Source organism: Oncorhynchus gorbuscha, linkage group LG04 (assembly GCF_021184085.1).
Source record: "Oncorhynchus gorbuscha isolate QuinsamMale2020 ecotype Even-year linkage group LG04, OgorEven_v1.0, whole genome shotgun sequence".
NCBI classification, from domain to species: Eukaryota; Metazoa; Chordata; class Actinopteri; order Salmoniformes; family Salmonidae; genus Oncorhynchus; species Oncorhynchus gorbuscha.
In genome coordinates, this window is record NC_060176.1 from 74,462,404 (window position 1) to 74,489,980 (window position 27,577).

General features: G+C 42.3%; 1 protein-coding gene across 4 annotated transcripts; it reads left to right on the forward strand.

Annotated features, from left to right (window-relative positions):
* LOC124034641 (E3 ubiquitin-protein ligase TRIM36-like) lies at positions 1–26,113 on the forward strand. Of its 4 annotated transcripts, none has more exons than XM_046348083.1 (11): positions 1–307; positions 4,216–4,456; positions 6,076–6,108; positions 8,629–8,972; positions 9,360–9,506; positions 13,135–13,230; positions 13,596–13,849; positions 17,540–17,661; positions 19,359–19,658; positions 22,563–22,860; positions 23,299–26,113. In XM_046348083.1, exons 1-11 carry the CDS (start codon positions 221–223, stop codon positions 23,654–23,656), a joined length of 2,280 nt encoding a protein of 759 aa, XP_046204039.1. In that variant the 5' UTR covers positions 1–220; the 3' UTR covers positions 23,657–26,113. The 4 variants fall into 4 exon arrangements, with proteins under 4 accessions (XP_046204039.1, XP_046204040.1, XP_046204041.1 ...); XM_046348085.1 differs by lacking the exon at positions 1–307 and adding an exon at positions 3,117–3,372; XM_046348084.1 differs by lacking the exon at positions 6,076–6,108 and having other exon boundaries at positions 2–307.
* The last annotated feature ends 1,464 nt before the right edge of the window (positions 26,114–27,577 follow it).

Below are 27,577 nucleotides of genomic sequence, written 5' to 3' on the forward strand. Positions count from 1 at the left end.
TCAAATGTTCTCAAGCAGCTGGGGCATGAATGAAGTGCATGCTATATAGGATGCTCGAATTATATAGGATGAGGACGAAGAAGCAACCATATTTCTCTGACTGTGACATTCACTCTTTGGGAAGCCATTTGATTTTTACAGTGTTTCTTATGCTATTTATTTCTTATTGACCCATTGTTTATTATATTCCCACCATTGTCTTGTCGACATTATCTGCATTATGTCGGATACCGCGGATACCGAAGATAATCAGGATATGTTACCGAGTTTGGTCCAGCAGATAGTCCAGCGGATAACAGCGGGAGAGGTAAGTGAACGTCAGATATGATTTATGTTAATGCCAGATCTGTAGCCTGTTGGAGCAAAACTGGCGTCTTCAGTATTGCTTCGGTTAGATCTAGGTGTGTAGTCTAGGTAGAGGAAGGATGCTCAAGGTTTTGTGCCGTCCTTGGAACAGGATTAGGGATGCAAAGATAAAATGTGCATGAAATATGAGGATTTGTAGATGGCTGTTGTAATTTATTTTATTTTATTCTATATCTATCCATTTTATGCGTATGCTATCTGAAAGTGTGACGTAAGCAGTTCATGTGGGGTGCAAGACTCACAAAGGGTTTTTCTTCTCCATATAATCTCCATGAAGTCCTTTATTTTCCTTTATCCTTTTATAGGCTGCAAATACATTCCATTATCGTATGTCAAGGTTGTCAATCATCATACATCGAAATATTGAATTTAAATATACTAATATGCCTTTGCAGGATACCAAGGGGTTACATACATAAATATACTGCAAATGCAGTCCTACGAAATATTCTAGGCTTTTGACCTATTAGCATACATTATTAAAGACATGCTCCGGAACTTTGGTGACTACTAAGTATTTTTTAAACATTCCACTTTGGGCTGGATATGCAATTCATACATGCATAATCTATGAGCAGAATTAATGTTTTACCGCAATTAGCCACGAAATCCATAGTTTGAAAGTGACCGTTTTTTTGGAGGCTGCGCTGCACCATTTTCCTACATTTTCCTCTAAATTGGCCAGCCCCCTAGAAATTAGAGTTCAACTTTTGAGCTTCAGCCCCTCTCCATAGCGCGAGCGAGAGGCACGTCATGCAACTACAGCAGAGTGAGCGACAGCAATGGCGTGGTCTACAAATCTGCACATATGCGAGATTGTAGCAGTTTTTTCCCGGGACCAGTTTTGGCTTTTGAAGGCTACGGTCAGAACTACTGTACACAAAAGTACCAGATAATCTCTTTAATGCCCATCATTTGTGTAACTAGGACCCATGTAATATTTACATTTGGCATGAACATTATTTTGGACAATGCACCAGATGTGCAAACGGGTAGGGTAAGCTTTAGCCTACATTTCAAGCCATTCATAATTGACATGGGACTCCATGTACTATAATATAGCCTATTCCTAATGTCCTTCCCTAAAAAATAATCTTCAATGCTATGAGTGCATGTTCTCTGCAAATGATAGGCCAAGCAGTTGCTATTTTGGTAAAGCAACAATGAAGCATCTCTCAATTTTGAAACATTGTTGCAAACCTCAGGTTTTGGTCGAGTGCCCTCATACTCAACTGGCGGACCACAGTCCGGATCTGGACCCAGAATGGGGTCAATACGGACCCCAGGTAACCGACCCCTGGCCTCATATAAACACACATAAGACATGGAACAATTTGTAGAATTGCAGGAATTGTTCTTTAAAAAAGCAAAAACATATTAGACCCATGCAAAATGTGTAGAATTTCGGGAAATTAGCTTTAAAACTGAACAATTTTCTGTCTGCCAATAAAAGGGGTGTGAACAGTGTGAGCTGGGGGTTTGTTACTGTAATGACGATATCCATACGGACCTTAGCCACCTAAGAAATGTGTGTGACCTGACCTTCTCAAATGTTCTAGGTGGCAAAACATTTATCAGCCAGTGAAAGCCGATCCTTTTGCCCTCCCTCTCTTTTAACCCAATGAGTCCTACCGTATCACCGGCACGTTTTGGACTTCCAACCCTTTTTAAACATTGTGCGTTCGAGCTACACTTCTGTGTAGTACGATTGGATTAGTCTATTTCTTCTGCATCCGCCGTAGATACCAACCCTTAGTCTGTGCGATTAATGTGGGCTGAGCTAGAGCTGTGTTTGTGAGACAAGGATGGATCCCGAAGTTGCCCGGAGCAGGATCTTTTATAGAGTCCGAATGGCTTGAGCTACAAACTATTAAAAGTTATCTCCGTACTCGCAATGGGAGTTATTTTCTGTGGTTCCTTTGATTTCCGTCTTCGCAATGGGCTGTCTAGCTCCCGCCCATCCTTTCTTTAGATCGGCGGATACACCTCCATAAATAAAATTACTCCTTGCTCGGTGGGCGAAATGATGAAAAACGCCACCTGCTGGAGGGGAGAGCGATTTTCCGTTGAGTTGGGCCTCGCCTTTCTCTTCCTCTTTGATGATGCTCACAAGCTACACAAGGGTTGTTAATAACACATGTCAAAGTCGTTACACGGAGGTGCCAAGTTTCTTCGTGTTTTCACTCCTCCCTTGTACCTGATTCATGAATTAAGGTCACTAATTAGTAAGGAACTCACCTGGTTGTCCAGGTCTTAATTGAAAGGAAAAAGAAAAAAAACCCGCAGATACTAGGCCCTCCATGTTATTGAGTTTGACACTCCTTTTCTACATAGAAGATCATTGGAAATCCTAGGACAAGGTGTCTATAATACTGTAGTAAGCTCACATAGTTGTTGTCACAAACTCCAAACAGTTGTCACTGACTAGTTGGATATTAATTACCCAGTGAGCAAACTATTTCTGTAGCCCACTAGCAGCATTCATAAACATACATTTTTCTCAGGTTTTTGCTATGGCTGACTTATTTATTGAAATGTGTCAATAAAACTCATAAATGGTACTGCTTAGGTCCAGTTGTTTTGTGTTGTACTTGTAGCCCTCATTGTCCTGAAAAGAAAATGGTAAAACACTTAAATGTGAGGCTAAATATAGTCTGGAAAGGCAGATAAATGAGTCATATTATTTTTTACTGGGATCTCGGGACTGATAGTGTTAAATACTCAGGGCTGCAGCATTGTTACTATGGTGATTTCAGTGTCTCCAACCCGCCCCACACAGCTTGTCATTGCTTCAACTGCACCGGCGCTGTTGCTGATTCACCGCTCGCTGTTTCATCCAGAGCGTCTAGTCACGGTATTTAATTCATTGTCGACTCGACAGCGCTCGTGAGTGCAGTAGTCGTAATCTATAACAAACGCTGGGGAACTTTTAATAAGTTAAACGCCTCGAGAACAAAAAATATATTCATCATGTCTGCAGTGTCGCGACGTAACTCAATTGTATCGGTAAGTGGAAATTGTACAGGTCATACTGGTTTTTATATGACAAACTATATATACTAAGTTAGTAACACCGTCGTGGAACGATACTGATTAATCATTGTTAGAAGTTAGCAGACTCTATGGTTGACCTTGCTTTTATTATTTCAAATTGCGAGGTCGAAATGAGGGTATTTCTATAGCAAGAACTCCTCATATGGTGATGAGAATCTGTGGTTCCTTTTTTTCCGAGGATTTGTTAGCTTTGCTGTAACCATTTTGTGCTTCCTCAGCTAACCAACAAGCTGATGCATGAACTTCCTTAACTACGTGCATAGCCTACCAGTGTAGACGCTACACTTTTAAAGTTTTGTTTAGGAAAAATCAAATGTATTGATTAGTGTCAGGTGAGTTTGTTTTTGTTTGACTGTTTCAAAGTATTTGAAGTGGGCAAGCCTAATACAGTGAAGAATGTGATTTTATTTTAGACGTATGCCTAGTCTAATAAATCTGGCTTACTTTTTAAACATTTAATTTGAAAAGGAACGATAATATCGGTTCATACTATGTATATTACCGTAGGCCAGCGTTTCCCAAACTCGGTCCTGGTTATCCCAAGATTATATATATATATATTTTATTTATTACCTTAACAGTACATAGCTAATTCAAATAATCAAAGCTTGATGTTGATTTGAATCATCTGTGTAATGTAAGGGTGAAAAAAAAAAACAATGTGCCCCCCTTGGGGACCTTAGGACCGAGTTGCTGCAGGCTTAGTCGTGTCCACCTGCCTGATCTCTCTTGTATGTGGGAGCAGTTCGCCTGAGACTACTGTAGACATAATAGTGCTGTCTGTGTCCACACCAGGTCCCTATCAAGAATATTGAGCGGGAGCTCATTTGTCCGATTTGTAAGGAGCTGTTTACGCACCCCCTCATCTTGCCCTGTCAGCACAGTGTTTGTCACAAGTGTGTGCGAGAGCTGCTGCTGTTGAACCATGAGGATTCCTTCGATGCTGGGTCTGAATGTTCCCTCCCTGGGAGCCCAGGACCCCGATCCAGAGTGCCCTCGCCAAGCATGGAGAGGCTGGATAGGCTTGCAAGATCAGGTGCGTTTGGGTTTGGCCAGTCCTCATGCCCATATTGTGATTCTGACAACATCACATGCAATTTGCAGTAAAGTTCTATGGACATTTCATACCCAGGTTCATCTTTCACATGTATTTGCTGAAAGTCATTCTCTGGGTTGTAGAATGAAATGGACACCACCCCCGATCTCATCCAGTTTAAAATCATCATGTTAGATGTTCATACATTCCCTCTAATCTTGTCCACTTTGAGATTGGTCTTAAGTTTCTTTAACAGAATGAAGTAACACGACTAGCGTTTAAGTCATCACTTTTGTTTTGTCTAGACTCTAGTTCCATGTCCGTAAGTCATTCACTTCAAAAATCCTTTAAATTATAGTTCTATTGTGTGGATATTAGTAATACCAAGCAATTTCTTAACACAACATACCTATCATTTTCAGCACCTGGATAGAATGAGGCTTGAGTTATGTACAGATGGTGGAATGAAGCATGACTGTTATCCCACTGAATCATTTGAAATGTTTGAGTGGTGGTGGGGGGGCAATATTATTATTTGCTTTGCAAAAAAAAAAAAAACTGAGGTCAATGTGTAAGTCCAAGGCACTAGCAGCATGGAGTGAGACGAGGCAGTCTTTCACTTAACCATAAGCTGGTCCCTGCCACTCCAAAACACCAACCATTTCTCATTTGCCCAACCTGAATGTGCCCTTTCTTCATGTCCAGGTCTGCATCTATTAAAACAGTGGATACATTCAATGCTGTTTAGAAAAACAGGGTTATAGAGCTGGTAAAAAGATAATACTTCCTTGGTCATGTTAAGAATCATTAACTAAATTACAATCCCTGTGGGGTTAGTAACCATTGCACTCATGCAGATTTAGTGAAACAAAATCTGATAATTACGTTGACTATCTTAAAGGACATTATTTAAGGAATATTTTGGCAATGGGGTCCTTGATCTACTTCCCCAGAGTCCGATGTACTCGTGGATACCACTTTTATGTCTGTCCAGTATGAAGGAAGTTGGAGGTAGTTTTGCAAGCCAGTGCTAACTAGCGCAACGACTGGAAATCTACGAGTAATGCCATCTGCTAACTCAACTTCCTTCATATTGGACACTGAGGCATAAAATGGTATCTTACATGTTTATCTGACTCTGGGGAAGTAGATCAAGGACCCCATTGCCAAAATCCTTAAGTATCCCTTTAACGTACCTTTCAGTAAAAGTCTTAAATCTGTGACATCATTACAGTAGCAGTGGTGGTCATGGTGACAAAACCAGCCTGCGTGGAATGAAATGAACTGAAGCCAGGACTCCACTATATTTATCAGACAACTGCTTTCAAAGCTAACAATGATTTGTTACTGCAACCTCTGTTTTCTTCACCTTGTTTTATTAGGATTCAGACCAGACTTTTTTTGTTTTAGAGTGTGTTAAACTCAATGTACCTATAGACGTTTTGAAATATGTGATTTCACATGTTTTGACCAAAAACTCTTTTTAAGAGGGCAGTTTCTTTTAGGCACTGTTGTTGGCACTTGTCCACTGTTATTGGAAGAACGTCAGGTGTGACTCCACTTCTGTTCACATACTGTATATGTTAATCTCACTTCACTTCTTTGTCCATTGCTTGCAGCCACACTGCAGAGAAGGTCGTTTGGGAGGAGAGGTAGACGCGGGTTCCATTTTTTGAATAGCTGTAGTAGTGAGTACAGTGTTACTAGATCCCCTCCCCCCTGTGAACCCCAACTTACTGTTACTCTACTGTACGTAACACACAGCTGACAATAGACCACCTGTTTTTGGTAGACGTGGCATTCTGGCTTTTTTAAAAGTCTACTGAGCAAAGGCATAATGTAAATGATGTCCTACCAATTTGTCTACATTTGGTGTTCTGTTTTTTGTTGTTGGCCTGGTGCTTTCAGGGTTTAGTGCTTCCCTTTCAACACATGCATGTCTTAATAAGTAGGTTGGAGAATGAGCGAGCTACAGCTCTGGATGGGAATCTCCGAGGTGAGAGAAATGGGTGTGGACGTAAAGAAATTGGTTTAAAGTGGAATTTCTTAATGCCTGTGCAACTGTAGAGGGGTTTCCCCTCCCTGTAGCCTATGATCCATTCAGTACCTTGTGGAGGAGGCCAGTAGATTCACTTTTAGAAGCAGCAGGGGTTCTAGTTCTATGTAACACAACACAGGGGCTTAGTTTTAGATATGCCAAGATTCTCTAGAGCAATTGTGTCAAACTCATTCCATGGAGGGCAGAGTGTGTGCAGGTTTCTTTTTTTCTCCTTTCAATTAATACCTAGACAACCAGGTGAGGGAAGTTCCTTACTAATTATACCTTGATTCATCAATCAAGTAAAAGGGTGGAGTGAAAACCTGCAGACACTCGGCCCTCCATGGAATGAGTTTGACATGTGCTCTAGATTATACCACTGCAACCTTCAATCATATGCCGTCTGACAGGCTTGCCCCGAGGAGGCTTTTTTAGCACTATGGTTTAGCTGTAATTGAAAATGATAATGTTTTAGACTCATGTGTTTGTAGAGATTGCTCTTAGCCAGAAGCCAATGTTCTAACCAACTCATTTGTTCTATTTGATGTGACACGCCCCATAAAGCACACACATTTGTGACATGCCCCTAGAGCACAATGCCAAACAAAACAATGGTCTTACTGAAACTTCAGCTGACATTTTTCTTCCAGTTTTTACTTATTTTTTAAAATGTTGTAGTGCTCAGTAGATGTTTTAAAAAGGCTATGCCGCAATTGTCCTAATGCTAGTGAAAGATTCCCTCCATTATAAACACTTCACAACATCTCTGCTAACAAGTGCATCTGACACAAGTATCAAAAATGGCACCAGAATGAGTTTTACTTGATGCAGGATACCAACCAGTTTTCCCTTTCATAGAGCAAGTATTAAAGGCAACCCACAACTTTGTCTGAAATCCATTCATCTTGACAGTTTATTTTTCAAGTAGAGTTAAAAAGAAAAGTGTAGGGAGGATGTATTTCTCCCAGTGTGTACAGTATTTGGTTTAGTCACATACTCTTGGCAAGATTGCCTGCATCCCTTTTGTAATGCAGTTGGATAACCACTGGTTATGGTGATGAGGCTCTGTCGCATTATGATGACCCGGCCCATGTTGTTAATGATGTGGTTCTGTAGGTAACCCACCCCTTTGCCCTGCTATAATGGCCTTGCAATGACTCGTCAGTTTTTGCCCTGAGCTCTTTCTCTGCTCAAGCAATCACCCTCTGAATCCCACTGTGGCAGTTGGCAGTGTGTCTCAGCCTGCTACTGTACTCCTTGCTGTAGGCACATGCTGCAGCAACCTCCTCCCTCCCTGACCAGAACACCCACTCAGCCTAAGTATCTGTCCTTTTAATATCGCCTTCAGGCCAGGGCATGTGGCCCTCATCGATTTCCATCTCAATCCCCGCCCTGACCTGCCGCTTCATCCAAAACATCAAGCCTGCTCACTCACTACTCCACCCTCCTCAGTCTGCCATTATTATACACAGTCTCACACACATTCCAAATGCAAACGCCATGATTGACCCGCATGCTTGCTTTGCGCCCACCAATCGTCTGTTGGTGCTCTGCAAAATGTTTTTTTTCTTTTCCTTTGCTTGCCATTTTCCTAAGTGCGTTCCATGCTCAGTGACCAGGTCCTGCTGTTTGCATCTGTCATGTGTCATGAATGCCTTTGTCCTCATATTTTCTAATAATATGCTACAGCTTTGTAGTCTTTCTAGATGATGATGATGCTTTACAAGGCATCTGGTTGTGATGCATTGAACTGGACAAATGGTTTCAAAATGAACTTCCTCTGCAGGTAGTGGAAATCAATTACTCTTACCCTTTGGTTGATCTGTTCTGTCATTGCTTTTTCAGTTAGTTTTGTCAGTGGGTTTCCCACCTTTTACTTTCCACCTGATTTTGTAATTTATTTTAAATCATTTAGATTTTTATGTGAATTTTTATGTCCAGGTCATTGTAAACACATGCTCATCCTATCTCTTGTGTGATCCACTGTTGAGAGGGGTCACCCTGTAGCGAGAGCTGCCGGAGAAGGAAGGACCCGTGTTTGTTCTGTCGGACACTGACCCTTCCAGTCTGTCTGCCTGTCTCTGTGCAGGCCCTCCCTTCGACTAGTACTCTAATGGCTGTTCTGTCCTAGCAGGCTCCATCTCCTCACCAGGATGGAGACGTGGCTCTGTGACCCCCCGCGTTACCACTTTCCCGTGCCCAGGCTGCCAACATGATGTGGACCTGGGTGAGCGGGGCATGAGCATGCTCTTCCGGAACTTCACCCTGGAGAGCATCGTGGAGCGCTACCGGCAGGCAGCCCGCGCCGCCGTGGCTATCATGTGCAACATGTGCAAGCCGCCCCAGCAAGAGGCCACCAAGAGCTGCATGGACTGCAAGGCCAGCTACTGCAACGAGTGCTTCAAGTTCCACCATCCATGGGGCACCCCCAAAGCCCAGCACGAGTATGTGGGGCCCACCATGAACTTTAGGCCCAAGGTAGATGCCATTGTCCACCTCGGCAGGGTTTTCTTTGTTTATCGCGAGCAGGTTTTTCTGGTGTTGATTTTAGAATAGTGACCTGCTCATGTCAATGATGGTGGATGACTCATTGAGTTGATCAGGTACATGGTGCAGCCATCATATGTTGACAGGACTGGTCCTTAACCAGCTCACTAGCATTAAGTTTTAATAATAAGTTTTAATTTGGGCTGACAATACAAGTCTTTTCTCTGCCTGTCTTTTGTTATGCAGTTGCCCGTTCAGAGTTAATGAATTCTGGGCATGAAAAATTTCCTCCAGTACTTCTGTTTTGCATTTTGAGGTGTGACGTGTTTGCGGCATTGAAAATGTCAGCAAGTCCAATGAGTTTCTCACGTCCATCAGGTGCTGATGTGTCCGGAGCATGAGATGGAGAAGGTCAACATGTACTGTGAGGTGTGCCGCCGTCCAGTCTGTCACCTGTGCAAGCTGGGAGGCTCCCACGCCAACCACAAAGTCACATCCATGAGTAGTGCCTACAAGATCCTCAAGGTACCATATAATGAACTGTTGTCTCGAACCGTTCACTTGACCTGACTTGAAAGGAATCAGGGGTGTGTACTCTAGGAACCAAATGGGCCGAATAAGAAAGTTTTGTTTTCTGTTGCAAGTATTTTTGCTACGTTGTCTACTAATGAATACATCCTTGGGGAAAGTGTTAGTTTTAAAGTGGTTGTCTGCTCAACTGGTCAGTGAAGCAGTGCTGTTAAAATACTTTTGGCCATGTAGTATGTCGACACCTGGTCTTCGAACATCTCATTCCTAAATCATGGTATTAATATGGTGTCCCCCCCTGCTGCTGTAACAGCCTTAACACTTCTGTGAATAGATGTTGGAACATTGTTGCGGGGACTTGCTTCCGTTCAGGGCGTTAGTAAGCTTGGGCACTGATTTTGGGCAATTAGGCCTGGCTTGCAGTTGGCATTCCAATTCATCACCAAATGAGTTAAAGTCAGATTTCTGTACAGGCCAATCAATTTCTTTCACACTGATCTCGACGAACCATTTCTGTATGGACTTCGCTTTGTGCACGGGGGCGGTGTCATGCTGAAACAGGAAAGGGCCTTCCACAAACTTGGAAGCACAGAATGATCAAGAACCGCTTTTCCTAAACCTGGTCCTTGGGACACCAAGGAGTGCACATTTTGGGTTTTGCTGTAACACTACATAGCTGATTCAAATGATGAAAGCTTGATGATTAGTTCATTATTTTAATCAGCTGTGTAGTGCTAAGGCCAAAACTAAAACGTGCACTCTGAGGTCCTGACCACTGAGTTTGGGAAACCCTGGTCTAGATTGTCATTCACTGGAACTAAGGGGCCTAACCCAAACCATGAAAAACAGCCCCTGACCATTATTCCTCCTTCACCAAACTTCAGTTGGCACTTTACATTCGGGCAGGTAGCGTTCTCCTGGCATCCGACAAACCCAGATCAGTCCGTCGGGCCTGCCAGATGGTGAAGCCTGATTTCATCACTCTAGAGAAGGTGTTTCCACTGCTCCAGAGCCCAATGGCGGCGAGCCTTACACCACTCCAGCCGACGCTTTGCATTGGAATTCAGTAGTGAGTGTTGCAACCGAGGACCGACTACCTTTTAAACTAATTTTAGCACTCGGTGGTCCCGTTGTGAGCTTGTGGCCTACCACTTCTCAGCTGAGCTGTTGCTCCTAGATGTTTCCACTTCTGAAAGGCTAATTTACATAATTTGAGCCAATTGGAGTGGTACATGTGGATGTATTTCAAGGCCTACCTTCAAACTCAGTGCCTCTTTGCTTGAAATCATGGGAAAATCAAAAGAAATCAGGCAAGACATCAGGAAAAAAATTTGTAGACCATGTCTGGTTCATCCTTGGGAGCAATTTCCAAATGCCTGACGGTACCACGTTCATCTGTACAAACAATAGTACGCAAACAAGTGTAAACACCATGGGACCATGCAGCTGTCATACCGCTCAGGAAGGAGCCGCCTTCTGTCTCCTAAAGATGAACATACTTTGGTGTGAAAAGTGCAAATCAATCCCAGAACAACAGCAAAGGACCTTGAAGATGCTGGAGGAAACGAGTACAAAAGTATCTGTATCTACAGCAAAACGAGTCTAATATCGGCAACCTGAAAGGCCACTCAGCAAGGGAGAGGCCACGGCTCCAAAACCGCCATAAAAAAGCTACTGACTACGGTTTGCAACTGCACATGGGGACAAAGATCGATCTTTTTGGAGAAATGTCCTCTGGTCTGATGAAACAAATAGAACTGTTTGGCCGTTATGTTTGTAGGAAAAAGGGGAGGCTTGCAAGCCGAAGAACACCATCCCAACCGTGAAGCACGGGGGTGGCAACATTATGTTTTGGGGGTGCTTTGATGCAGGAGGGACTGGTGCACTTCACGAAATAGATGGCATCTTGAGGCAGGAGAATTATGTGGATATATTGAAGCAACATCTTAAGACATCAGTCAGCAAGTTAAAGCTTGGTCGCAAATGGGTCTTTCAAATGGACAATGACCCCAGGCATACTTCCAAAGCTGTGGAAAATGGCTTAACCTCTCTAGGGTACGTAGGACGCTACCGTCCCACCTGAACAACATCCAGTGAAAGTGCAGGGCGCCAAATTCAAATGACAAATCTCATAATTAAAATTCCTCAAACATACAAGTATTATACACCATTTTAAAGAAACTTCTTGTTAATCCAACAGTTTCCGATTTCAAAAAGGCTTTACGGTGAAAGCATAATCACATGGTATGCTAAGTCGGCGCCTAGTCACAAACACCCATTTTCCAGCCAAAGAGAGGAGTCACAAAAAGCAGAAATAGAGAGAATTATCATATGGCACTCATAGGACTTCATGTTACACAATAAATGTATGTTCGATAAAGTTCATATTTCTATCCAAAAATCTGTTTACATTGGCACGTTATGTTCAGTAATGTTTTGCCTCCAAAACATCTGGTGCTTTTTGCAGAGAGCCACATCAATTTACAGGAATACTCATCATAAACATTTAAACATACAAGTGTTAGTCATAGGATTAAAGAAACTTCTCCTTAACCTCTTACTCCTACCCGACACGCAGGCGTCTCATATAGACATCTGGAAATGCAAATGCGCTATGCTAAATGCTGATAGCACTCGTTAAAACTCAAACGTTCATTAAAATACACATGCAGGGTACTGAATTAAAGCTACACTCGTTGTGAATCCAGCCAACAAGTCAGATTTTTAAAATGCTTTTCGGCGAAAGCATGAGAAGCTATTATCTGATAGGGGGTCGTCATTGAAAACAAGAATTTGTTCTTAACTGACTTGCCTAGTTAAATAAAGGTAAATAATAATACTGTTTTCTAGGCTTATTCTATATTACTTAGTATGTGAATAGGTATACATGTCTGCCCACCATTCACATGAGTGTTTATCTTCCGGTCTCTGGTCCAAAAGCTTTTCCATTGTGTGTTTAGACATTGTTTTCTCAACACAGCTCATTCCAGTAGCTGTACGTAGGATTCTTAGTATACAGTATCTAGTGTAAATCTTTGTATAGATTGCATTTGGATTAATCGGATTTGTTCTGTCAATTAAGTAGGCAAATAAAAATGTCATCATTGTAAAGGCGCTAGTAACTTAAGCATTTTGCTGCACCTGCTATAACATCTGCTGAACTATGTACACAACTAATAAATGATTTGATTTTGAGTCCCCTAATTAAATATTTATCAGTCATTTGTATCTGCTGAGTGGCACACGTCCACAGGATCAGTTTACCTTTGAGCAGTGTAATCCACATGTGCGGTCATCAACAACAAGCAGCCCCCCCCCCTCCAGACTAGAGAGGTCAGTCAGCCACTGAAAGCAGAGGGACAGAGGACTCTGTGTCCTTTGACTGTAATCTTAGAGGCCTATGGACACAGGCACCGGGCCTGACTCATTCATATTTAATGTAATCATTTGTATCTTATGCGTATCTATCAATTGAACATCTGACGATCTCTCTGCTGGCCGTATTGTATGCAGAGGCATATTGGGTGTTTTTGTTCTGATGAACAACCGGAACATTCCGGGATGAGGTAGGATTTCAATCGGTTTTCTGAATGCTCTCAAATGTTCTTTGTTGTGACTCCAACAGGAGAAGCTATCAAAGAGTATTCATTACTTAATCAGCAAAGAGGACCAAGTGAGGACTCAGATTTCCCACCTGGAGGTGTTGATCAATGAAACTGAGGCAAGTAGTTGTTGATGGAATAAAACTAGTCCTGTGTCTGACTGTTTGTCTTTATATTAAATAACAAAGGGACATTGTCTGCACTGAGAAGGAAGGTCACATATTCAAATGCATGTAAATGCATAATAATTTGCATGAATTCCACTGCAGAAGTGTTTGTTTGTCTGTACTGTATTATGACAGCTTTCTCTCGTTTGACATTTTGTTGTAATATTACTTCTATGCTAGCCTGGTCCCAGATTGGGTTGTGCCATCAATTCCTACTTTGTCATGCCAAAATCCTTGTGGTAAGGAGGCATGATGGCACAACCAGATTTCTATGCAGTATTATGACACCATGATGCGTTGGCTCCCTACCTCTACAGGAGAATGGCCAGGTGGCGCAGTGTGGGGCCTATGAGCATTTTGAGCGGCTGTTCCAGACCCTCCAGGAGAGGAAGTCTGAGATGCTGAACTCCATCGAGCAGTCGAGGACACGGCGTCTGGAGCAGCTCAGGGGCCAGGTGGAGGAGTACCAGGGCATGCTGGAGAATAGTGGCCTCGTGGGCTACGCCCAGGAGGTCCTCAAGGAGACAGACCAATCCTGCTTCGTTCAGACGGCCAAGCAGCTGCACACCAGGTCAGCCTCCGCTCCAGGGACACATTTCCCCTAGTTGCAGATCTAAGTTCAGCTTCCCCTCCTCCAATCATAACCTAAACCAGTAGTGGGGAATTGCTGATCTGAGGGAAGATCATCTTCTAGGGCAATTTCACCCAACACTGTCAGCCTCCAGCCCTGACTGCCACTCCCAACACATTAGTATACAAAGGCACAGTAGACTGGCTCTCGACAGTTACCATCAGTGGAGATAAATGCTAATGGTTATTTAATATCACCATTGTTTAATAAAGTTGGGTAATTCAAAGGACCCCTTTTCAAACTATTACAGGCCAGAATGCCATTTCCCTGTGGCTGCTCTTGTTATCTAGGTTTCCTAATGGGGATTTGGGCCCTGTGACTCCTCCAGTACTAAAATAAACCTGCTTACGGGTAGGTTGAGGGTGTCGAAGATCCATGACACCAAGTATCAGGGACACTGGGACAGATTGGAATGGTGAAGTGCTGTTTACATTCCCCATGTCCTGCTCGAGCGCTAATCCTGCTAATTGATCTAAATGTGTACAACTAAAAAGCAGCTTTGGGACTTCATTCACCTAACACTGTTCCTGTCACCCGCCCACACGTCTCCCATGCTCATTTATCTTGCTCGGGAAATCCATCTCTGATAGTGGTCTCTTTGCTAGCATGTATTTATTTTGAATCCCCATTAACTCCTGCCAAGGCAGCAGCTACTCTTCCTGGGGTCCAGCAAAATTAAGGCCGTTATACATTTGAAAAACATTACAATACATTCGTAACAGATTTCACAACATTAAGTGTGTCCTCAGGCCTCTACTAACACATCTATAACACAAAATCCATTTTTGTATAGTGCATATGTTATGTGTTTGTATGCATGTCTGTTTGTTGCTTCAGTCCCCGCTGTTCCATAAGGTGTATTGTTATCAGATTTAAAAAAAAATGGACTGCTGGAATGAGTTACTTGTAGTTATAGCTTTATTTAGTACAGCGTGCCTCCCATAGTCTGTTCTGGACTGTGAAGAGACCTCTGGTGGCATGTAGGGTATGCATGGGTGTCCGAGTTGTGCCAGTAGTTCAAACAGACTGGTGCATTCAACATATCAATACCGCTCATAAATACAATTAGTGATGAAGTCAATCTCTCCTCCACTTTGAGCCATGTGATTGACATGGATATTATTGTTCGCTCTCTATACATCCAAGGGACCGCTGACCTGTTCTGAGCCAATTGCAAATTTTTTAAGTCCCTCTTTGTGGCACATTTTCAGTCATGTAGTAGTCCAGGTACGACAACTAGTGCCTGTAGGACCTGTCTTGTTGATAGTGCTGTTAAGAAGGTAGAAACTAGGGCCTGTAGGACCTGCCTTGTTGATAGTGCTGTTAAGAAGGTAGAAACTAGGGCCTGTAGGACCTGCCTTGTTGATAGTGTTGTTAAGAAGGTAGAAACTAGGGCCTGTAGGACTGGCCTTGTTGATAGTGTTGTTAAGAAAGCAGACCAGCGCTATTATGGACAAACTTCTCCCCATCTTCGCTACTGTTGTATCAATGTTTTTACCATGACAGTTTATAATCCGGTGTTCCTCCAAGCAGTTTAGTCACTTCAATTTCCACATGATTTATTACAAGATTTAGTTGCGGTTTAGTGAATGATTTGTCCTAAATACAATTATTTTAGTTTTTGAAATATTTAGGACTAAATTATTCCTTGCCACCGTTCTGAAACTAACTGCAGCTCTTGAAGTGATCGATAATGTCAGAAGCTGCACTGAAGTCTAACAAAACAGCCCCCGCATTCTTTTTATCATCAGTTTCTCTCAGCCAATCAGTCATTTGTGTAAGTGCTGCTTGTTGAATGTCCTTCCCTATAAGCGTGCTGAAAATCTGTCAATTTGTTTACTGTAAAATAGCATTGTATCTGGTCAAACTATTTTTTTCCTGAAATTAACTAAGGGTTGGTAACAAGCTGATTGGTTGGCTGTTTGAGCCAGTTAAGGGGTCTTTACTATTCTTAGGGAGGGGAATAACTTTTTCTTTCCTCCAAGCTTGAGGGCACACTTTCTAGTAGGCTTAAATAGGAATGACGACAATATTGTCCGCTATTGTCCTGTAGTAATTTTCTATCCAAGTTGTCAGACCCCGGTGGCTTGTCATTGTTGCTAGACAAGCCACAACTATTTTTTTTCACCTCTTCAACACTTGCTTTACCGAATTCAAAATGATAATGCTTGTCTTTGATAATTTGGTTGGATATACTTGGATCTGTAGTGTCAGCGTTTGTTGCCTTCATTTCATGCCTTTTGATTATCTTGCCAATGAAAACAGCATGAAATTAGTTGTCATATCAGTGAGTTTTGTGATGTATGAGCCATCTGATTCAATGAATGATGGAGCTCTGTTTGCTTTTCTGACAAACATGTCATTTAAGGTGCTTCAATGTTTTTTTATTTTTTATTTTTTTTACTGTCTTTGTCATTTCTTTGTTTCATTGTGTAGTTTATTTTTGTTTCGTCAGTTTTGCCAATCGGTTGTACAGCCAAACCAATTCGCCATCCCTTTTGCCTCATACTTCTCAACCATACAATTATTGCTTATCCCAGTTTGTAACTGGGATAAGCAATTTCATGAATGTGTCAAGTGCAGCGTCTGGCTGCTCAAAATGGACCAACAAATATTATTCACATCAACAACCTCACTACTAAACCTATTGTATATATTGTCATTAAACTAGAGTAGAGGAACGAACAGCTCCAACCCAGCACCAGGATCACGCCAGGGTCGTATTATACACTATTAGGCCCAGCCTTTGGAACTTTGGTCTTCCTAGATATGACTACTATATTGTGATCAGTACATCTGATGAACTTTGGTCTTCCTAGATATGACTACTATATTGTGATGAATTTGAAATGAGAAATGAATTTCTGCATCATTAGGTAAGATCTGATCAACACATGTTGATTTCATTCCTGTAATGTGTGTAACTACCCTGGTAGGTTGATAACCTAAACCAGGTTGCAGGCACGAGTTTGAAGCTTAAATTGAACCTTTATTTAACTAGGCAAGTCAATTAAGAACAAGTTCTTATTTACATTGACGGCCTACCGGGGAACAGTGGGTTAACTCACTTGTTCAGGGGCAGAATGACAGATTACCATGTAAGCTCTGGGAATCTATCCAGCGAAAGCCAGTCAATATTTAAATCACCCAGAAAATATACCTCTGTTGATATCACATGCATTTCACACATTATCCAGATACTGACTGTTAGCACTTGGTCTATAGCAGCTTCCCACCAGAATTGGCTTTAAGTGAGGCAGATGAACCTGTAGCCAAATTAGCCAACAGTATTTAACATGAGATCCTCTCTAAGCTTTACAGGAATGTGGTTCTGAATATAAAGAGAAACACCATCTTTTCTGTAATGTTATAACCATGTATTGCTACCACTATCATCAAAGGTGTTCTGTGTGAGTTTGAGGCATAAAATCAATATCATCCGGTACTAGCAATGACTGATTTTGTGAACCTACATATGTTAGCGTGGGCTTTAACACTTTTGGGATGCTTGATAATTTTTCTTGCTTTACTGGGAAGCCTAGCAGTGCTGCAATAGTCTCGTAGCCAGTTATGGCGGGCAGCCATTCACTTTGTTCACTACAAAGTGAATATCTGCCATTTTCTTTCCAGAATTGCGAAATCCACCGAGTCTCTGAGAACGTTCCACCCCGCGGCTGACCCCTCCTTTGATGAGTTTGTGCTGGAAACTTCCAGAGAGGAGACTATGCTGAAGGAGCTATGTTTTGGGGGAGGTGAGTACCCCACCCCACACTCCTAATATGTAAAAATGTATGCAGACATTGCAATGCAAGCCCAAAGTTTGACCTTAATTTGTTGACACTCCTCATTGGTTCCCCTTTAACTCACCTCCGCCTCAACCTGTCAGTCACTTTCACCACCTCCTGGGCTCTGCTCTCTGTTAAGACACTGGTAACCAGAAGCGCTTTTAATTAAATAAGCCGGTTACACTCCTGATATACACACAGGGATTTTGGCACAGAGAGCATTGCAGGGCTTTTTGCTGGTCCACTGCTTTGAATATAGACTCGATTTAGAGAAAAAGGAACTGTGCAGTGGGCTGGATATAATTATGTTCCTGTGAATACGAACTGATTTGACATGCGCATATTAAGTAGGGGCAGCGCTACCCTGGAAGTAAACAGGAGGCTTCTTAATGGCCTGGTCGCAGTTGCAAATGAGAACTTGTTCTCAACTAGCCTACCTGGTTAAATAAAGGTTAAATAAAAAAAATGGCTCCCATCTAACTGTGGCTGTCCTCGGAATGAGTTCCAACCCTGCTCCCTCTGTCCCACAGGTATTACTGTGTGTATTGAATGGGCTTTTGGGCTCGTCGCGCTATAAAGATTACTGACCACAAAGGGGCCCTGCTTTGTCTCCCCGTAGAGAGACGAAGGGTCATCTGTGTTCGTTAGCGACAGTTGGTTGGCAGAGTGGGGGCCAGGCTGTCCTTGAGGACAGGGTTCAGACCTGTAGAAGTGGGCTACATGGAGCAGCGCTGCATGGATTTCTCATTAAACTAGACCAGACAGAGTAAAGAAACAAACAGCTCCAACCCAGCACCAGGATCACGCCAGGGTTGTCTTCACAAGGCAACAAATGTAAGGAAACAGTATGGGTGGGGGTCTGGGGAGGCTGACTGGCACCTCCCAGATACTGTAGATCACCCAAAGAGGTGATGTGTAATTTCAACCCCAGTACTCAAGCAGATCTCATTTATGGTGTTGTGGAGTCTTCTATGCTCTCACTGGCTCTATATTTGAATCTATCCCCCCACTAGTTGAACCATAAAGGTGTTGTGTTGTGCGTTCTCCCCCTTCCTAATCCAGCCCCTCCAGAGGCTGCAGTCTGGTCTCACAGCCAGTGAGAAACAAGGAGAAGCCTCTGTTTGGTGTAATGCCTGTCCTGTCCCGGCCGTAGCCTGATCAATAGGTTGTTTCTCTGAGAATAGCGGCACTCAGGCTGGTTGCCCGCTGGGTTGGCTGGCCGCCCAGTCCCCCCACACACTCCAGTCCTGATTAAACCTGCTGGACCTGGCTGTGGCTGACAGGAAGCTATGTCTGCAGTGAGGAGGAGGGGAGGGGGGGTGAAGGATTTGCAAAGTGCTTTTCCTGGCAATATTTTTTTTAGCTTCTCAATCTTCCTGTTCATAGTCTGTCTGCACTGAGTTCAGTCACATCTTGTAAGGACTCCATGTACTTACATAAACCAATGTGTCAAACTAAAACTAAAAATATGATTTCCAGCTAACCAATATCATTTTAAAATGAAGTCTAGCATGTTTTGTATGGACCGTTATGTCTCTGTCAAGGCTTACTTGTCCAAGGCTTGCTTATGTTAGTTTGTCAATTTAGATATTTGTATTTTTTGGTAGACTTGGACTTTAACCTGACCACCTCACTCTGCCATTTCCTTTTCTCTGCTCTCTCAGTCCCCGAGCCTCCCATCATTGATCTGTCCCGTAGTCACGTCTACAACGAGGGCTTGTTGTGCTGGCAGCTGGCTGAGGATACCCTGGCCACAGACCACCAGGTGCTGGAGTACAGGAGGCTAGGCGCAGAGCAGGACGGCGACAGCCGCTGGCGCCTCACAGACAGGGTGTACGGCCCTAGCACAGTGGTGTGTGATCTGGAGGCCGACAGCCTCTACTCGTTCCGAGTCCGCAGCTGCCGCAACTCCCTCTACAGCCCCTACAGCCCAGAGGTCACCTTCCACACACCACCTGCCCCAGGTAGGCTCCAGGCACTGATGTCTCACAAACGCACTGATGATGTCGTATTCATGTGTAGGGGTGGAACTCGTGATGGGCAGGGAGAGAGGTGGGCCTGGGCCATATTCTGAAACACGGCACTACTGGAATAGCAACTCGTAACTAAAAAAAAATGCTTGGCAATCATGTAACAATGCTTTAACGCCATTTCTGTGTTGCAGGAACTGGGGAAAAACAAGTATACTGGGCTCTATAGCCGGCTTATATCTACTAGGCTGTGAAAGTAGAAGATTACAAATAGACAGATGCTCCACTGTTCAAAGTGAACTGTGGGATAAAATACAGGGGACAGTTATGAAATTGCCGTGTGACTGTCACTTCTGGAACCCATCTCCTTTAATGGATTGCAGAAATCACAGCCTTTTGAATGCTTTGTTTCTTTTAGACTGACTGAAGTGCAGCAGAGTCCCAGAGTAACAGTATATCTGCTTACGACTTTCTATGTTTTTCAGCCTCTGATGGTGAAGTGCTCTGATTTTAACTGTCATATACTGTCTGTAAAGCACTAGATCTCCTTAATTCCTCAAGTCTATTGAATTGGACAGTCCCCACTAGAGGTTGACCGATTTCAAGTTTTCATAACAATCGGAAATCAGTATTTTTGGGCTCCGATTTTGTTATTTTTATACCTTTTTATTTAACTAGGCAAGTCGGTTAAGAACACATTTTCAATGACTGCCTAGGAACTGGGCGAACTGCCTTGTTCAGGGTCAGAACGACAGATTTTCACCTTGTCAGCTCAGGGGTTTCAATCTTGCAACCGCACAGTTAACTAGTCCAACGCTCTAACCATTGCACTCCACGAGTAGCCTGCCTGTTACGCGAATGCAATAGAAGCCAAGCTAAATTGCTAGCTAGCATTAAACTTATAAAAAACAATCAATCATAATCAATAGTTATAACTACTAATCCAGTTTAGCAGGCAATATTAACCTGGTGAAATTGTCATTTCTCTTGCGTTCATTGCACGCAGAGTCAGGGTATATGCAACAGTTTGGGCTGCCTGGCTCGTTGCGAACTAATTTGCCAGAATTTTACGTAATTTATGACATACATTGAAGGTTGTGCAATGTAATAAAAATATTTAGACTTAGGGATGCCTCCCGTTAGATAAAATACTGAACGTTCCGTATTTCACTGAAATAATAAACGTTTTGTTTTCGAAATGATAGTTTCCGGATTTGATCATATTAATGACCAAAGGCTCGTATTTCCGTGTGTTATAATTAAGTCTGCATTGATAGAGCAGTCTGACTGAGCAGCAGCAGGCCCGTAGTCATTCATTCAAACAGCACTTTTGTGCGTTTTGCCAGCAGCTCTTCGCAAGCACAGTGCTGTTTATGATTTCAAGCCTATCAGCCTAATGGCTGGTGTAACCAATGTGAAATGGCTAGCTAGTTAGCTGGGTGGTGTGCGCTAATACTGTTTCAAACATCAATCGCTCTGAGACTTGGAGTAGTTATTCCCCTTGCGCTGCAAGTGCCGCGGCTTTTGTGGAGTGATGGGTAACGATGCTTCGAGTGTGGCTGTTGTCGATGTGTTCCTGGTTCGAGCCCAGGTAGGGGCGAGGGGGAAGGAAGCTTTACTGTTACACTGGCAATACTATAGTGCCTATAAGAACATCCAATAGTCAAAGATATATGAAATACAAATGGTATAGAAAGAAATAGTCCTATAAATACTATATTAACTACAACCTAAAACCTTGGAATATTGAAGTCTCATGTTAAAAGGAACCACCAACTTTCATATGTTCTCATGTTCTGAGCAAGGAACTTAAACGTTAGCTTTTTTACATGGCACATATTACTTTCTTCTCCAACACTTTTTTTTTTTTTTGCATATAAACCAAATTGAACACGTTTCATTATTTATTTGAGGCTAATTTGATTTTATTGATTTATATATTATTATTGAAATACGTGTTAATTCAGTATTGTTGTAATTGTCATTATTACAAATAAAACAAATTGGCTGTTTTTTTTTCTTTTTTTAATTGGTATCGGCTTTTTTGGTCCTCCAATAATCGGTATCGGCATTGAAAAATCATAATCAGTCGACGTCTAGTCCCCACCCTCTCGTCCGAACTTCCATGTGTGTGTATAATTGCTGATCCATTCAGATTTTGTTTATCCTCCAATGCCTTATTAGTCTGCAGTAAACTATGGCTGAGAGCTGGGTCCACTGTGGATTGAAGCCCAGTGATAGGACTTGGAACCCACATTCCTGTGTCCTGACTGGGGATTTTTTGCAGTGGGGTGCGCAGTGTGTTAGTAATGAGGTGGAATTCTGGGTCAATGCAGGCTTCAGACAGACCAGACATAACAGTAGCTGCAACACGCCTCACAAGTCATTGTAGGCATACTTCATACTTATCATTACTGTACGACAATACATTTGTCTTTTTTTTTAATGAAGGTTATCTTTTAAGATCACTCACGTTTGTGTCGTTCATGCAACAAGTGGTAAATGGTTAGTATTTTTGTGAATAAATATGAATTAAATGCTTTACCATGGCGACAGAATGCAATGGCTCATTGCACAGGAATAACTATTTTAGTTGGTAAGTGAATAGTAATTATGGCCTTTGGCCTTGTAACTATTTTGAGACTTGAGCCGCAGCAGATGTGGCTTAGAAAATAATTTAAAATAACCTTACATAAGAAATAAAGCATGGTTTGTCTTGTAAATGGATACATTTGGAAATTCTGTCAATTCCTTAACTTTTTTAAAAGATCTTTACAATGGCGCCCTCATGTGACACTTTATGAAAGCCCACCTTCTCGCTGGCATCCTGAGACGATGATCAAACAGGACATTCTATCGGCGTCTGACTGTTCCTTTTGTGTTGCTCTTTTCCCGTAGCATTTGGCTTCCTATTCAACGACAATTGCGGCTTCAGCTCGGAGCGGCTGGCGTTGAGCAGGCGCCGTGACTCTGTGGAGAGCATGGCCGGCATGGCCTTCCTGCTGGCTGCTGAGCGTGTGCAGACAGGCAGCTACATGGGCCTGGACTACATCATCGGTGACACGGGCATCTCTCAGGGCAGACACTACTGGGCCTTCCGCGTGGAGCCCCACTCCTACCTGGTCAAGGTGGGCGTGGCCTCTGATTCCAAACTGCTGGAGTGGTTCCACAACCCCCGAGACACTAGTAGCCCCAGGTAAACTCTGCCGCCTCAGACTAACTCTATCACTCACTAAGGATTAGGACTGAGTCACAAAGAAGCCTGCGACGTAAGAAGCATTAAATTGTAAACCAGGGGTGTCACTCTTTCCATGGAGGGCCTAGTGTCTGCTGGTTTTTCTTTTCAGATAGCCCTAGACAGCCAAGTGAGGAGTAGCTTACTAATTAGTAACCTTAATTCATCAATCAAGTACAAGGGAGGAGCGAAACCCTACAGACACTCAGCCCTCTGTGGAATGAGTTGGACATGTGCTGTCAAGGGTTAATTCACAGAAAAGGCCTTAGTTTTTCAACAATTCTTTCTAACAATATCTTCTATTTGAACAGGCTTCCAGGTAACAATGAGGAAACGATCAGTGTGACAGTTATTGAATGGTCTGTAGTAAGCTGACTGTTGCCTGTCTCCCACCTCCAGGTACGACCACGACAGTGGGCACGACAGTGGCAGCGAGGACACGTGCTATGATCTGTCCCAGCCCTTCACTCTGCTCACTGTGGGCATGGGTAAAATGTTCCTCCCCAAAGCTTCCATCTCTGCCGGCAGCGACCACGGCGACCACAGCAACCGGGTGCTGCCTATGCCACAGCGTATCGGCGTGTGCCTAGACTACGATGTGGGCCGGGTCTACTTCTACGATGCAGACACCATGAGGTGCCTTTACGAGCGGCAGGTGGACTGCTCCGGTACCATGTACCCTGCCTTTGGCCTCATGGGTAGTGGCAAGGTTCATCTAGAGGAGTTCATCGCAGAAAAGCGGCTGTCGTATATGTGAGATGCTGGGCCTTCCACACACACGGGTCTCTCCCGCTCAACACGTTCATGTTGGTCTCTGCTTTCAGTCAGGTATGTTTTGTAATGATTTTGTTTTTGTCTGCAGTATTTCAGCTGACTATTATTAATCCAGGTCTTTGTTTTTTTTTAAATGAACACCTATTTATGCATCACTACTAAGTCCAGTAAAACGTAGCCAAGAGAAACCTGAAGAGCCTTGCAGCTACGTCTATGCCTCTGTGCCTTTCACAATAAATATCATCTAACAAATGATATGATTTGTTTAACCGTGCACAACAGCAAGGCTAGTCATCACTTACAAGGGTGAGTGTGTGTAGGTCACAACGACCCCTCGGTTGAGAAACATCCCTACCAAAAATGTGTAATACAAATCATACCTAATCAATGTCCTTAGTCAAGAGTCTGTCAACACCAGTTTGTTACACTGAATTTGATTTGGACACATGCTCATGTATTTTTATTAAAGATTAGCGCACTTTCTTGCACTTAATGTCACTACCTAACCACTCTGAACACTTTCAATGCAGAACATATTTATCTGAATCGTAACACTAAACATCCACGTTCAGGGTGTAATTCTAATGAGGTCTGTGTGTGCTACTCAGACGTAAATCGTGCTTTGCTGTCAGTGGGAGACTTTTGTCACGTGCGGATCTCGACTTAAAATTACACTCACGGAGATTAGTTGTTGATCACTAAATTATCACGTTAATGAATTTACCTTGCACTGCTGCCTCGGATGCAGTTCAATAGCAGTGAATGTTTTCTGTTTAGCACTGGGAATTCTGTTTAGCACTGGGAATTCTGTTTAGCACTGGGAATTCTGGTTAGCACTGGGAATTCTGGTTAGCACTGGGAATTCTGGTTAGCACTGGGAATGTGAAACTTCAAAACCTACAGGTTCTCACTACACAAACTGTCCCACGGAAATCTACTACGATGCGACTTCTTCTTGACACATGTCATGTTAGTGTACAGAACTTAGACATTTGTTATGCACATTGACGATTGGCTCTTGAGTATCAGCTAGGACAACAAGGTTTTAGGGCATACCATGGGTCTGTTCAGCCGTGTGCAGCGTTTCAGAACCTTCCGATTTAGAAATGTATTGTGTAATCTGATCAGATGCTTTGTCCTCTCGAAAAGGGAGTCATTTTGTCTCTATACATTTTCTATTTCTGAATGGTTACCCCTGCTGAACGGTGCCCCGGTCCCCTCTGGCTTCCTTACATGGGTTTTTGGACAATATTTGTACGTATGTTTTTTTTTCTTGAGGGTAAGGATAATCTGTTTTTCTCAGGTTTGGCCTATCAGCCCTGGAAAACTATACCTTTCTCCTCAACAGAATTGTACTTTTCTTTGCGGCTTCCATAAATACATTAGTAATTTACTGTACCCTAATCTCAGCCTTTTAAGATTGTTCATATATCCAATAGTAAACTGAAATTAACTATTTTAAATGTTTACATCAATGTACATATCTAGTGGCATTATTTTTTGGGGGGTAAAATAAGTCATAGATCTGCAATTTGTTTTCTTTGAGATTTGTATGTGCTGTGAAGTTTCTCAGCTTAATCAAACTTGAGCAATTTGGGAAATTGGTGAAATTGTAGTTGGAACTAGATCATGTCTGACTGAATTTGTCAAGGGAGCATTTTTAAAATCTGGACGCTTCCTTTTCTGTGATGTTTTAGGTCCGTTTGAGTGTTGCGTATCCTAGAATTTGCTGCGTTAATTGTTTTGCTTATCTGAATCATGTACATTTATTTTGAGGAACAACAATCTGTAGTCTTAATTTTAAATCCTAGCTGCTTCAGAATTGGTGCGCATAATTCTCTACCATTCCTTTTAGGACACAACACTTCTACCTGTTCCTTTTTTAAATGACTGAAACACCTTTTAAAAAGTCTATGCACTTAATTAACAGGTTCGGGATTGTGTTTATCACAGAATGTATTATTTACAGAACAAATTGAATGTCTCGTAGGTGTGTTTGTTAATTTGCTTATCTTGGGTCAAGTCACTAGTGGCCACAGGAGTTGTCTTTCACAGTAGATATTTGCTATAGTGCTCGTCTTATTCTAGCTACTGTACATATCCACTGCTGATTGTAGAAAAAGGGAATCTTATGGTTTTCAGTAGTAAGTTAAACCAAATGTTCTGCAGACAGACACTCAGTCTATTGGTTCAAGCTAGCACTTTAAACTGTAGCATGTATGCCTCGGCTGTGCAGGTCTGTGTGAATTGTTGTGCAATATTATGTACACTGCAGGGAATAGACCTGTTGTATTCTCCTATTGTAAGTAATGGGATATGTGATGTTCGCTTTCTGTGAGTGATGCTTTGATGTACATTAAGCGTTCTGTCATCATTCTTAACGTAGTATTTTATTTGCTGTTTGGGAATTTGTATGAAATAAACAAGTGTTTTAAACCAATTGTGTGTGGCTAATCTTGTGTACACTTTGAGTAAGGTTTTATAAACGGTATGTGTATCATCCGTCACCCTCCTGGGAAATTTGTTCTCTAGGTATAGAGCATTCTGAGAGTGAAGTGCGAGGAAAATGTATGAAATGCACACATACTGACCTTTCTCTCACTCAGACCCTGATCCACCCATCCTCCATTAGACAGCATGTGATGCTACTGCCTCTGCAGATAAAGTAAGCTTATCTACCCTTACAAAAGTTATACAGGTCATCTACACAATTACTTCTGAGGCAGAAATTCTGTAGGATTTATGAAATCCTGAAGGGGAAAGTTGACTTGGACTCATGCAGGAATTGGTTGTATCGTGCAGGAATTATCAAAGATCAGTGGCTCTGTAGCTCAGTTGGTAGAGCATGGCGCTTGTAACGCCAGGGTAGTGGGTTCGATTCCCGGGACCACCCATACGTAGAATGTATGCACACATGACTAAGTCGCTTTGGATAAAAGCATCTGCTAAATGGCATTTATTATTATTATTATCCTTCCATATCAGGTAAAAAAAATATATTCCTACAGGGTCAGCTAAAATTCTTGCAGGAGTCCTGTAGGGGCAGAACCTGCAGGATTTGTTACTCATGCAGAACATGCTATTTCTACAGGAAAGTGACAATGAATACTGTGGGGATTTTCTTACAGGAGCAAATATCCTACATGATTCCTGCAGAAAAAAATGGATATTTGTGACTGTATCAAATCTACTAAAGGTCATGCAAGATTTTTCCCATACAAATGTTCCTGTATATTTTTTTTCTTTTCTGGTATTGTGCAAATTGATCCTTTACATATTTAACAGTGTTTTTACGACTGTTGTAGTTGGAAACTAATTGGTACCAGAAGAATACAGCAGCGGACCCCTTTCCTCAGACGGGGGGAGGACTGACGGTTTTAACCCTTCATCTCTGTAAGGCTGGGTTGCCTTGGTGAGGGGGCCTGATGTTGAAAGACCCAAAACCGCCAATGACCCCAGGTTACATCACTGTCCAAGAGCGTTGTGAGACGTATTTAGCCAATCAATGAGGATTTAGATATTAATGTTAGCAACAAATCAATACAGAAAATAAATTATGTAATCATACTGTGTGTTATATAAAGATGCTTTTATCATTTGGTTTCCTGACTGGACTACAGGGTGACTGAAATACGGCTCACCTGTAAGATACTAATTAAGAAAAGATGGTATAAAATAGTGAAAAAAATTATGGACACTAATTTCTCCATATAAATCAGTTCAACTGTTTATTCTTGCATGTTGATATTTTCTCAAGCTCAAATTCACTATTACAAAGTAATGCTTAATTAAAAACAATTAAAAACAACTTAATGCTTAATTTTAAACAATTATATTTTTGTTAATGGCCATACTGTTGCTTGACAATAAGCTCAGCATTATCCATAACTCAATGGCATCCTCA

Excerpts from the sequence above, each read along its gene's own strand:
- LOC124034641 (XM_046348083.1), top strand. The coding sequence starts at position 221 with ATGTCGGATACCGCGGATACCGAAGATAATCAGGATATGTTACCGAGT. Across the intron at positions 8,973-9,359 it reads CCATGAACTTTAGGCCCAAG|GTGCTGATGTGTCCGGAGCA; the intron begins GTAGATGCCATT and ends CACGTCCATCAG. Across the intron at positions 13,231-13,595 it reads TGTTGATCAATGAAACTGAG|GAGAATGGCCAGGTGGCGCA; the intron begins GCAAGTAGTTGT and ends CTACCTCTACAG.